The sequence below is a fragment of the Eumetopias jubatus genome, unplaced genomic scaffold (assembly GCF_037043125.1).
Source record: "Eumetopias jubatus isolate StellerSeaLion01/CBP00866 unplaced genomic scaffold, mEumJub1_p1.0 scaffold_5, whole genome shotgun sequence".
Classification (NCBI taxonomy): Eukaryota; Metazoa; Chordata; class Mammalia; order Carnivora; family Otariidae; genus Eumetopias; species Eumetopias jubatus.
This window is the reverse complement of record NW_028274811.1, coordinates 60,777,268-60,791,214: the sequence shown is the minus strand read 5'-3', so window position 1 is coordinate 60,791,214 and position 13,947 is coordinate 60,777,268. Positions and strand designations below refer to the sequence as shown.

The 13,947-nt window shown below is 39.0% G+C and overlaps 1 protein-coding gene across 1 annotated transcript; it reads right to left on the bottom strand.

Annotated features, from left to right (window-relative positions):
* Positions 1–204: 204 nt before the first annotated feature.
* On the bottom strand, positions 205–1,335 carry SPZ1 (spermatogenic leucine zipper 1). Its single transcript, XM_028114428.2, has one exon. It carries the CDS (start codon positions 1,318–1,320, stop codon positions 205–207), a length of 1,116 nt encoding a protein of 371 aa, XP_027970229.1. The 5' UTR covers positions 1,321–1,335.
* Positions 1,336–13,947: the final 12,612 nt, after the last annotated feature.

Genomic DNA, 13,947 nt, shown 5'->3' with positions numbered 1-13,947 from the left:
CTAATGTGTCAACATTAGTCACAAAACACCAAACTTACGTTAACTACTGAGGTAATGAATAACGTTAAGTGTTAATCTTCTTGCTCTGGAGCTCGCTCTTGGTTGAACCAATCGTTCTAGTCATAGGTTTGATGATTGAGTATGCCTGCAGTTGATGTATTACAGTTTTGGAAGAATTGCCTTTTCTTCTACTTTTGGTACTTTCTAAGTTAGGCTGCGGGCTGGTCTCTTTTTTTCCACAAGAGTTCCTCCTGCAATATGAGTATTGAAGCTGTTATTAAGTGCTTTCTTACTACAAGCATCCAGGCCTCTGTAGAACTTGTCTTTTTTCGGAAATGTACCTTCTCTTTCTTGCATTTTCGGCTTATGCTCTGCTTCTGATAGCATCTGTTTTTTCTTGTCCTGTTCAGAGTTTATCTGAATTGGCTTCTCTTGCAGAGTTCCCTCTTTCTGATCATGGAGTTCCTTTAGAAGCTCTATTCTCTGCTGCAAGATTTGACATTCATTTTCCAGCAAAGCTGCAATCAAATGCAATGAATACATGTCATGTTCCAGTTTCTTCACTTGTTCCAGCAGTTCATGCTTAGCTGACACGTCATGATTTGGTTGAGTTTGGAAATGCACTCCATTATTTGTAAGAGTTTCTTGCATATCTCTCTGAGATTTCTGACAAGATCTTATCAGCTCACTGAGCTCAGTGTGTTGCACATTCCAGTGTTCTGCTTCCTGCAGTAACTGCTCCATGTTGTTCCTAAGTTTGATGTTTTCTTCTTGAACAGGAGGGAATCTGTATGTTGCTTTTTCCTCACTTAGTTGAGTTTCCTTAAGGGCTCTATTTTCTTTTGGACAATTTACCAAATCCCTTCTAAAAACTGGTACCATGTCTCTGCTGTTCTGGTTTTCCAGGATCATCTCCCCGTTTTTTGCCTTCTGTTCTTTCTCTAGGTCTGAACTACCAAGCAGGTTGTTCAATAACGCTTTATTTATCTTCTCAAGTTCTCTGATTTTTTCTTTCAGTTCTGACACATCCTCAGAAATACTGGTTTCCTCAGAAGAATCTTTTGCTTCTGTGATCTTCTCTTCACAACTTGTCACATTTTTAATAATATCTTTAATTTCTTTTAAGAGATTTTCAAACTTCTGTGTAGTCTGCTGTTGAGCTGCTTGACAACCAATGTTGCTTAGGGAAGGGAAAGAACCCCAGGAGACAAGGGGAGGTGATCCAATTTCAAATAAGGCAATGATAAACTTAGGGTCCAAAGACTCTTGATTGAGATCAGGAGTAGGCTTAAAAGTTTTGGAGAGGGTAGACACTTCCATCTCAGCTGAGTTAGTAAGGATGGTGATTAGAGCATGCAGCAAGCAGAAACACCTTAGAGATTCTGGGAAGAGAAGGTGGTGGTCCTCTGTGCAAATGGGTAGAGAATGCGGAAATAAGCAGAAGTCAGAGACCAGAGCTGAAGTCTGAAACCAAGGAGAAGACGTTTAGGTAGAAGGTGACATCTCAGATGACCTAGGAGGGAGGGATGGTGAGAAAGGGGACCAGGAGCTGGGGCTCCATCTCTCCTTCTCCAAGCTTTTGGTGTTTATTCCTGACCCTAGCAACCAGGTCTTTATTCTGTCACTGCACTCTAGTAGCCTATCTCCAGCTTCTGTTTCTTTTTGTCACAATAGAAGCCTTAAACACCTGCCCAGTGACTCATGAATCAAAACCAACCTTGAGTGACTCCTACTCTTCACCCCAGAAAGATCTTTATGCCAGTCCCTTCCTTCCCTACTTTTCTAGGTTTTTATTCAACTCACTCTAATGTATTCGATGACTTCCCTACATCATCTCCACTACTTACAACCCTAAACTCAACGGCAGTATGTTCATTTTACCACCTAAGTACATGGTGTGAGAAATCCTCCCTGGACTTTCCACAGCAGCTAGAACTTTATTGCTCCCATTCTAGGAGACATGTTGCCATAAAAGAAAGTTGTCATTACAAAATAGAACCCAAAAAGTGCTTCATGTTTTTGTGAGTTTAGAGAAATAATGTCAGAAATCGCTCCATTCAAAAATATTTCACTGCAGTAAAAAGAGAATATCTGAATGCTTCCTTAACACAATTACAAACTGGGACTTTTCTTGGCTTCAAATACAGGCATCCTTTAAGACAGGCTTATAAGCTTGCTCCTGATTCATTTACAGGTGCCATAAAATTTTAATCATTACTTTCCACAAGAATTTGCTAAAAATAGGGCGCCTGGGTGGCTCAGTCGGTTGGGCGACTGCCTTCGGCTCAGGTCATGATCCTGGAGTCCCGGGATCGAGTCCCGCATGGGGCTCCCTGCTCAGCAGGGAGTCTGCTTCTCCCTCTGACCCAACCCCCTCTCATGCTCTCTCTCTCTCTCTCTCATTCTCTCTCTCAAATAAAAAAAAAATCTTTAAAAAAAAAGAATTTGCTAAAAATAGCATAATTTATCTGAAACATTTGAAACAACTAAATTCTGTAGTGGGCTATGTCTTTTTAGCCTTAAGAGTCAGGACCTTGAGACTATTAAATTCAAAGAAAGTATTCCTTAAGTGAGACTTTTTCTTGGCCTCCAAAATCTTACTAGCAAGCCCTTCACTAACTACAAGTTTGCTTCCAATCTAAAGGGAAAACTCATACTTTAGTAGGTTTTTTTGGTGGGGGGGGGAGTTGCCTTAAAGAAAAGAAATGTATGTTTTTTTCTTTCATAGCTACCAACTCACTCTGCCTTTACTTTCCCTGAGGCTCGTGCTCATCGGCCAGCCAGCTGGGCTCAGAGCCCTTGCGTCTTGGCGGTCTCAGAGAGAGCAGTGCTGGTCTTTCTTTTCTACTTGAAGAAGGAGCACCTTTTCTAATTCATACAATAATACCACAGAGGCTACCAGTTGCCCTTACGCTTTCATTCTATGTCTTAAATTCCAACTTTTGTCGCTATTTCCCCTTTGACTTAAACCATCATTTAAGACAATGTTTTAAACTTCAAAACAAGGGAAGGTTTTTTTTTTCTGATTTGGTAATTAATTTCTAGCTTTATTGCTTTGTAATCAGAAAATAAAAAATTTGTACCTTTTGAAATTGATATTTTCTCTTTAGTCTAATTACCAGTGTTCACTTGTGTTTCATGGCTACTTGAAAATAAATGTATTCTTTATTATTGTGCTTGTGGCTTTTGATGCTTTTGGACATAAATCTGATATTACCTTTGTTTTTAATTTTTATGGAAACTGGTTTAAAGATGGCTTACTCAAGATACCGAGATTTTTTTTCATCAAAAGAGGATTTAAGTATTTCCTTCCTCCTTACAAGTATAATGAATTTCAAATAATATTTCTGTTAGTTTTACTGAAATTTGAGTTTACTATAGATGCTGAAAGATATCTGGAGTGGGACACCTGGGTGGTTAATTGTTTGCCTTTGGCTCAGGTCATGATCCCAGGGTCCTGGGATTCAGCCCCAGGGTCAGGGTCCTGGGATTGAGCCCCCCTCCCTGCACATCCCCCCCGCACCTCTCCCTGCCCCCCCCGCCACCCCCCCTTGTAGGGCTCCTTGTTCAGTGGGGAGCCTGCTTCTCCCTCTCCCTCTGCCCCCAGCTTGTGCTCTCTCCCTCCCTCCCTCTCCCCCCCCACAAACAAATAAATAAAATCTTAAAAAAAAAAGATATCCAGAGCAGCTTCTTTTTTTTTTTTATTGACCCATATCTCAGTGGGTAACTATGAAAATTAAACAGCTTTAGATTGTCTTAAAATTGCTGTACACGAAGTTTCCAGTAGCTTAATGACTTATAAAAAAGAAATGCTAAAATGAGTCAGAGAAAGACAAATACTGTATGATTTCACTTATATGTGGAATTTAAGAAACAAAATAAATGAGCAAGGGGAAAAAAATAAGAGAGAGACAAGCCAAGAAACAGACTCTTAACAATAGAGAACAAACTGTTACCAGAGTGAGTGGGGGCATGGGTGAAACATGTGATGGAGATTAAAGAGTACACTTGATGTGATGAGCACTGGGTGTTGTATGGAATGTTGAATCACTATATTGTACCCCTGAAACTAATATTACATGTATGTTAACTCTATTGGAATATTAAAATAATTAAAATAAAATAAAATAAAATAAAATAAAATATTTTTAAAAATGCAAAAAGCTGTTCCTAAAATATTAGAAGAAAACTTGTATAGAATTTTGTCTGTCTTTAAAACCAGTTTGCCTTGGGGCTCCTGGGTGGCTCAGTTGGTTAAGCATCTGCCTTTGGTTCAGGTCATGATCCCAGGATCCTGGGATCGAGTTCCAAGTCGGGCTCCCTGCTCTGTGGGGAGTCTGCTTCTCCCTCTGCCTCTCTCTCTCTCTCTCATGAATAAATAAATAAAATCTTTAAAAAAAATGGTTACAATGATCAATACAAAAAAATAAAACCAGTTTGCCTTAACAAAAGCATAAATTATATCACAATATACATGATGTCAATAGGTCTTACTGCTGGCAATGTTACCCTTGGTCACTTTATTAAGTGGTATCTGCTGGATTTATCCACTGTAAAGTTACTCTTTCCCTTCGTAATTAACAAACATCACAGAGAGATATTTTGACACTATGAAAGTATTCTGTTTCTTAAACTTTTGCCTCTACAGCATAATTTTAGTGTACAGAGGTGGATTTTTCCTGCAACAATTATTACAGTGGTGATCTAATGGTGATTTTCTATTTCTGTCATTCCTTTTATATGTGTTGATTGGAATTATTTTATAAAGAAGAGCTGTCTCTTTTCCTGTATTTACTTATCCATTCATTCAAATATGTGTTTATATATGTGTGGATTCACAGATACTTATTTTATTTTGGGGTTATAATTGAATACTGTAATTTATTTTCTTGCTCAAATATACAAGAATAACTTTAATTTGATGAAATTTTTTTGGTATAATGAAGTATATTTTTATTTTGTATAATTGTTCTAATTCAGTAGTTGCATTTTGTTTTGAAACCAAAGCAATAGCTGATTAATTCTGACTAAGGATCTTTATCTTCACAAGGGAATCTAGGCAGGGTGTGATTTTATTTTATTTATTTATTTATTTATTTAAAGATTTCATTTATTTATTTGGGAGAGAGAGAATGAGAGATAGAGAGCCCGAGAGGGAAGAGGGTCAGAGGGAGAAGCAGACTCCCTGCTGAGCAGGGAGCCCGATGTGGGACTCAATCCGGGGACTCGATCGGGGACTCCAGGATCATGACCTGAGCCGAAGGCAGTCGCTTAACCAACTGAGCCACCCAGGCGCCTGGCAGGGTGTGATTTTAAACATGACTTGTATGATTGCTTTTATATGTAGTTGTGTATTTGTATGTAGCCAGTTAGAAGAAAAAATGTCGGAAAGTGTGAAATTTTTATTTAAACAAGCAAAATACAGATATAACTGGACCGGTCTAGTAGCCTTGTTCCTCTGAGTGGCCTCTTTTCTTGGACCACCAGGTGGTGGTGCTGTTGGCTTTCAACATTACAGAAGTTGCTGGAGGTTTTTTTGTTTGTTTTTTTGTTTTTTATTTTTATTTTTTAAAGATTTTATTTATTTATTTGACAGAGAGAGACACAGCGAGAGAGGGAACACAAGTACAGGGAGAGGGAGAGGGAGAAGCAGGCTCTCCGCGGAGCAGGGAGCCCAGTGCGGGGCTGGATCCCAGGACGCAGGGATCATGACCTGAGCTGAAGGCAGATGCCCAATGACTGAGCCACCCAGGCGCCCCTGTTTTTTTGTTTTTTTTAATATCCAACTCAGAATTAGTGATATTGCAGAGCTAGTCTCATCCAGTCTTTTTTTTTTTTTTTCCAGAATTTAAGAGTGGTGATTCTAAGTGCCTTGCCCAGAGTTACAGCTAGTTATCATGAGACTTGGGATTAGAGTTAAAGGTGCAGGGGAGGCAGGTTTAGCAGACCAGGAGGCTGTGGAGGAATTTTTAAATATCTGCTAAGTATTACATGAGAAAGGGGTTATGTGGAAAAGCAGGTTTTCAAAGCTGTTGAGACTGGTTTGTTTTACAAGATGTTGGCAAACAAACCTATGTAACACTAATGGCATTTCAGATGGGCAAAAATGTGACCAGAAACTCACAAGAATCTAACCTTGTATTTCCCTCAGAAGCAATAGCTAATTCAATGTTGACAGTGACTTTATAGAACATTGGCTATATATAAAAATAACAACAACAAAAAAGTGCAAAACTTACATTCTGAAAACTACAAACTTAAAGAAGATCCAAATAGAAAAACATCTCATGTTCATGGATTTGAAGACTTGACGTTGTTAAGATAGCAATACTTCCCAAATTGATCTGCAGAGTCAGTACAATCTCTTTCAAACTCCCAACTCCCTGTTTGGCAGAAATTGACAAGTGGATCCTAAAATTCATATGGAAATTCAAGGAATCCAGACTAGCCAAAACAATCATGAAAAAGAAAAACATAGCAGGAAGACTCACATGACCTGATTTTTTTTTAAAGATTGTATTTATTTATTTGAGAGAAGAGAGAGAGTGTGCACAAGTGGGGGGGGGTGGGCAGAGGGAGAAGCAGGCTCCCCACTGAGCAGGAAGCCAGATATGGGACTCGGTGTGGGGCTCGATCCCAGGACTCCAGGATCATGACCTCAGCCAAAGGCAGATGCTTAACCAACTGAGCCACCCATGTGCCCCATAACATGACCTGATTTTAAGACTTACTCTACAGATATAGTAATCAAGACAGTGTGGTATTGGTGAAGGGATAGACACATAGATCAATGGAACACAATAGAGAGCACTGAAGTAGACCTACCCAAATCCAACCAACTGATTTGTATCAAAGATACAAAGGCAATTCAACAAATGGTGCTGGACAGATTGGATATCCATGTGCAAAAAACAATAAACTTTGACACAACCTGACATCTTACAAAAAAAATTTAATTCTTTGGGGATTAAGGAATGCACTCATTGTGATGAACACTGGGTATTATATGGAAATGCCAAATCACTATGTTGTATACTGGAAACAAATATCACACTGTTTGTTAATTAACTGGAATTTAAATAAAAACTTAAAAAAATTAACTCTAAATGGATCATATACTTAAATGTAAAAACTAAAATTTCTAGAAGAAAACAGAAAATCTGTGTACCCTACATTTGGTGATGAGTTTTTCGATACAATACCAAAAGCATAATGCATGAAATTAAAGTATGATGAATTGGAATTTCTGAAAATTAAACTTTTCATTCAGTGAAAGACACTGTGAGGTGAATAAAATGACTAGCCATAGACTGGGAGGAAAATATTTGTAAATCACGTATGCAATGAAAGACCTATATCCAGAATATGAATACACACACACACACACACACTTAAAAACTCAGTAATAAAGAAACAAACAACCCAATTTAAAAACTGGATAAAATATCTGAACAGAATATTTTAGCAAAGAAGAAAATAAGGATGGCAAATAAGACATGGATATAAAAAGATGCTCAACATTATTTGTCATTAGGGAAGACAAATTGCAAAACAATGAAATGAAATGACATACCATTAGAATATTAAAACACATACACACAAGCATACACACAAACCTGACAATACCAAATGCTGTCAAGGATTTGGAACAAGAGTACTATCTTTCATGGCTGGTGAGAATGCAAAATGATACAGGCACTTTGGAAGGCAATTTCCCAGTTTCTTATAGTGTTAGAATAGACTTATCAAAATGACATAGCAATCATGCTCCTAGATGTTTACCCAACTGATTTGAAAATTTATGTCTACACAAAAACCTGCATATGAATGTTTATAGCATCTTTATTCATAATCACCCAAAATTGGAAGCAACCAAAATATCCTTGAATAGGTGAATGCATAAACAGTGGTATACATGATGGAAAATTATTCAGCAAGAAAAAAAGGAGCACACTTCTCAACCACACAATAACATGGATGAATCTTGGGCACCTGGGTGGCTCAGTCGTTAGGCGTCTGCCTTCGGCTCAGGTCATGATCCCCGGGTCCTGGGATCGAGTCCCACATCGGGCTCCCTGCTCAGCAGGAAGCCTGCTTCTCCCTCTCGCACTCCCCCTGCTTGTGTTCCTGCTCTTGCTGTCTCTCTCTGTCAAATAAATAAATAAAGTCTTAAAAAAAAAAGGATGAATCTTAAATGTATTTTATTAATTGTTAAAAAAAACAGTCTGGAAAGACTGCATCTTCTGTTCATTCTGCTCGTAAGACATGATGGAAAAGGCAAAACTGTAGGGCGCCTGGGTGGCTCAGTTGGTTAAGCGACTGCCTTCGGCTCAGGTCATGATCCTGGAGTCCCGGGATCGAGTCCTGCATCGGGCTCCCTGCTCGGCAGGGAGTCTGCTTCTCCCTCTGACCCTCCCCCCTCTCATGCTCTCTCTCTCTCTCTCTCTCATTCTCTCTCTCAAATAAATAAATAAAATCTTTAAAAAAAAAAAGAGGCAAAACTGTAGGATAGAAAACAGATCAGTGGATTCCAGGAATTAGAAGAAGAAGGGGTTAACTAGGGAAAGCTCCGGGTATTCTTTAGGGTAATGGAATTAAACTATATGGGAATAGATATATGACTCTATGGATTTGTCCAAACCCATAGAACCTATAGCAGAAGGAGTAAACTATAAAGTATGAAAAAGTTTTAAAAATCAACCAGGAGGTCAAAGAACACAAGGGATGAAATTCAGATTGTGAAACGCTTAATGACTTGCCTCCACAAAGTAGAGTATGGGAAGGGGGAATAAAAGTAACTTTACTTTGGAGAAACCTGGCAAACACTATCTGGGCTGTTACCATCAGTGCTGAGCCATGACAATAGCATGTATCCCTGATGTAATGAGAACAGACCTTCTCTATGGTCTTCCTCCTCCGAACCCATTTTCCCTAGTCTAACCACGAGGAAACATTAGACAAAAAACAAACTGAGACACATTCACAAAACACCTGACCAGTTCTTCAAAACCATCACAGTCATAAAAAGCAAGGGAAATCTGAGAAACTATCACAGACCAGACTAGACTAAGGAGACATGGTAATGAAATGTAATGATAGTATTCTGAATGTGACTCTGGAAAGAAGAAGGACATCGAGGGGAAAATGATGAGATCCAAATGAAATGGTTAAGCTTAGTTAACAGTGATGCACCATTGTTGGTTTCTCAGTTGTGGCAAATGTGCCATAGTAACATAAGATGTTAACAATAGAGGATATATAGGAACTCTCCCAACTATCTTCACAACTTTTCTTTTTTCTTTTTTTTAGAGAGACAGAGAGTGGGTGAGGAGGGGCAGAGGTAGAGGGAGAGAGAAAAAATCTTAAGCAGGGTCCACACCCAGGGCAGATCCCAACACAGGACTCAATCTCACAACCTTGAGATCATGAGCTGAGCCGAAATCAAAAGTCAGACACTTAACTGACTGAGCTACCCAGGCTTCCAGGAACTTTTCTCTAAATCTAAAATTTCACTTAAAAATAAAAAAATGTTGAGGCACTTGCGTGGCTCAGTCGTTAAGTGTCTGCCTTTGGCTGGGGTCATGATCCCAGGGTCCTGGGATTGAGCCCCACATAGGGCTCCCTGCTCTGCGGGAAGCCTGCTTCTCCCTCTCCCACTCCCCCCTGCTTGTGTTCCCTCTCTGGCTGTCTCCCTCTGTGTCAAATAAATAAAATCTTAAAAAAAAATTAAAAAATAACAAAGGTTATTTTTTAAAAGTTAGTTGAATTCCTTACTTGGTAACATTGAGATATATGGTAGAGTGTGATTTCAATTAATTATGAAAGTGAAGTTTTTGTGTTGCTTGATATTTATGTCTTCATGTCAGCTCTGTGTAATTGAAAGGTGTAGAATAGATATCAAAAGGACACAGAGCTAGCTTGAAGGAGTTCCCACTGTCACATATGGGATGTTGAATGCAACATAAATAATGGCATTAACAGAAATGACCAATAGACTAAAATAAGAATCCATGAGTCCATACAAATACAGATAGATGATAGATAAGTGGTATAATAGATAAGTGTAAGTAAAGAACAAACTCTTCCTTATGATAGAATGGCAACTGTAAATGCAAAAGTAATGATGGGATTAGAAAATCACCATTTAGCAACCACTGTAATAACAATTGTTTCAACCAAAGATCATCAATGTATGATTAAAACTAATGGGTGAAAATTTGATGAGAAACCTAATATTGACATAATCTCCAAGCATCTTTCCAAAGATAGTTGTTAATAGCAAGAGGACAAAGAGTAACTTTACGGTGGGAAACCAGGCAGCCACCACCCTAACCAAGTGATTAAAGTTAGCATCACCAGTAATGGGACAAATAAAATTTTCTACCCCTCCAGGATGGACTGAGAAAGACACAACATCACTTTTGTAGCATTCATGGCCAAAAATGCATCATCTGAAACTAAGCATGAGAAAACATCAAAAAAACAAAAATTGTGGGACATTCTATGAAGTAACTGGACTTACTTTTCAGAAATGTAATATCATAAAAGCAAAGAAAGACTGAGGACCGGGGCGCCTGGGTGGCTCAGTTGATTAAGCGACTGCCTTCGGCTCAGGTCATGATCCTGGAGTCCCGGGATCGAGCCCCGCATCGGGCTCCCTGCTCAGCAGGGAGTCTGCTTGTCCCTCTGACCCTCTTCTCTCTTGTGCTCTCTATTTCTCATTCTCTCTCTCTCAAATAAATAAATAAAATCTTAAAAAAAAAAGACTGAGGACCTGTTCAAAGGGCATCAAAAAAGTATGACAACTAAATGCAACGTGTGATCCTTAATTTTTTTAAAAAATTACCTTTGAAAGTCATTATTGGGACAATTAAATTTGAATACAGTCTGTAGATTGGAACCCAGACATCAATAATTCTTAAAGCTCCCCATTTCCATGTGCAGCCAAGTTTGAGAACCGGTAGCGTCCTTCTTCTGTTTTTTTTTTTCTTTTAAATGAATAGATTTTTTTTATTTTTTATTTATTTATATATTTTTAAATAAAAAATTATATATATTTAAGGTGTACAACATAATGATTTGATATATATACCTAATGAAATTATTACTAGTCAAGCTAATATAGTTAGCATATATATAACTATAGCATATAGTTAGGAATGTATTTTCCTAGTATATTTTCAGGGTTCAATACGGTATTATTAAGTATAGTCATCATGCTTGTACATTCTCTAGATTTCTTCATCCTGATATTCAGTTAGAACTCACTGCTTGCCCAGTAAGACCAAGCAGTTTCCAACTCCTGCATAGTGTCTAAGGACCCCTAGGATGCTTTGAAGACAGAGATCGTCAAGATGACATGCTATAAACCTAACGTTGGCATGCTTTTATGGGAATTAATAAGATTAATGATGATGTAACTGCATTTAAAGAATTGGAGAGCACTTGAATGATGTAAATAATTAATCTTCCTTCACTATGATGTTTTTTGGTCATCAATTCTGCCTTGTTTCTTAATGTCTAAAGACAAGCTTCTATCTCTAAAAAGGGCAAGCAATGAAATCGATTGGAGGATAAGGTTAAGAAGAACCCAAGTAGCTTGTCTCTAAGTGTCAGATTTCAGTTCTCTTGCCTATCAGGCCTAACATCCTCACCCTCCTTTCTTCCTTATCTCCTCTGGGCCTAGGATGCCAGGACTTTTACCCCCTGAAAGACAGGGTTTTTGCTGGCTACACTGTACTATGTACATATGCTGAATCTCCAAAAAATAAGAAAGAATATTGCATCCTCACCCATCTTCCAGCTAAGGCCCTACCTCCCTTCTCTTTCCAAGCAAACAGCTGAACACCACGTCCATTTCCTTATTCCTGCTCCCTCTTCAAACCACTAGAATCTATCTGCCTTCTTGCTCCAGAACTTCAAGAATTTCCTCAAAGACCCCCTTACTGAGAAATCCGAAAGACAAGTTTACATATTTACTGACTAGTCCCCAGCATTTTATACTTTTGGCCATTCTAGACATCCAGACCTAGAACAAACTTTGAAGTCAGACAGCCTGAGTTCAAAACTTGGCTTAGCCACTTACTAGACCTAATCTCATAAAGCCCCAGATCCTCAGCTGCTCCATGGGGATTGTGATTATATGTACCCATGAGACAGGATATTGTAAGCAATGAGCACAGCATCTGGCTGGCACTCAATAAGCATTCAATGAATTGTGACTTTATTTTCCTTTTTGTTCTTCCATGGCCCCAACTTCCCTGATTTTCTGCTTCATTCTTGTGGCTTACTCAGGCCTTTCTATGTGCATGGTTTTCTGGATTCCCAGGCATATGCCTTATCTTTTCAAAGCCACCTTAGAATATCTCATTATCCAGTTTTTCCATTTAAATTTCTTGGTCAGCTTCTCATTAGCTTCAGCTGGGATAGCCACCTCAGGCAGCTGCAATATCAAACAATTACTGCTAATTGTTTTATGATAAATGCCTTGGGGATAGGGCTGTTCTCGCACTGTGAGCTCTTAGGTGAAGCAAAGACAAATATTGAGAATGGGGCATTTTGGGAACTTCTAGATAGATCATATACTGGCAATTCTAAAATAAAAATAAAAATTAAAATAGTGGCAATTCTATTGGGGCTAGGGCTTTTTTGGAAGCTCCAAACCTATTCTGGCCCCTATGGTGGTTGCTAGGTTACTGGTTTCATGGCTACTCAAGCTGTGAGCTATTCCAGAGCTGGTGAGTGGAGGATTAGAGTGGAGCAACTTAACACACCACAAATCTCACTGTTCTTACTAAGATTCAGTTGTTTTCTTTTCTTTTTTTTTAAAGATTTTATTTATTTATTTTAGAGAGAGAGAAAGAGCAGGGGGAGGAGCAGAGGGAGAGGGACAAGCAGACTCCATGCTGAGCACAGAGCCTGGTACGGGGCTCCATCCCACAACCCTGAGATCATGACCTGAGCCAAAATCAAGAGTCAGATGATTAACCAATTGAGCTACCCAGGGACCCTGAGTTATTTTTCTTGAAAACCCAGAAATAAACCCACAACTTATGGTCAATTAATCTTTGGCAAAGCAGGAAGGAATATCCAATGGGAAAAAGAATGTTTCTTCAACAAATGGTGTTGGGGAAACTGGACAACCGCATGCAAAAGAAAAAATTGGACCACTTCCTTGTTTTTTTGTTTGATTGGTTTGGTTTTGTTTTGGTGAAAAAATTTGTACTTAGATTTAGCCAGCTGGACTCAGTTTAGATGATCCCAATTTTGTTGGCAACATCCAAAGCATCATAGTCAGGAACTAGTCGAACATATGCCTTCTTCTCTCCATCAGGTCTAATCAAGGTGTTGACCTTGGCCATGCCAAAATCATAGAGTGTCTTCACAGGCTGCTTGATCTGGTGCTTGTTGGTCTTGACATCCACAACGAACACATGTGTGTTGTTGTCTTCTATTGTCTTCATGGCTGACTCAGTAGTCAGAACCTGATGGCATAGTGATCAAGCTTGTTTCTTCTGCGGGCGCTCTTTCGAGGATATTTGGGCTGCCTTTGGAGATGTAATGTCTTGGGTCGTCAGGATGTAGGTGATGTGTGGATCTTTTTTTTTGAGACTTTGGATGTCTTTCAGCACTGCTTTCTTGGCCTTCAAAGCCTTTGCTTTGGCTTTGGCTTTGGGAGGGGAGGGGCTTCCTTCTTTGCCTTCAGTGCCATCTTCTTGAAAGGGATTTCCTTGTTTTTTTTTAAAGTAATCTCTGTACCTAACATAAGGCTCAAATTCACAACCCCAAGATCAAGAGTCCCATGGTCCACTGACTGAGCCAGCTAGGTACCCCCTGGACCACTTTCCTACACCATACACAAAAGTAAATTCAAAATGGTTTATGGCATAAATGTGAGACCTGAAGCCATAAAAACCCTAGAAGAGAACACAGGCAGTAACTTTTTTG

Excerpts from the sequence above, each read along its gene's own strand:
- SPZ1 (XM_028114428.2), bottom strand. The coding sequence starts at position 1,320 with ATGGAAGTGTCTACCCTCTCCAAAACTTTTAAGCCTACTCCTGATCTC.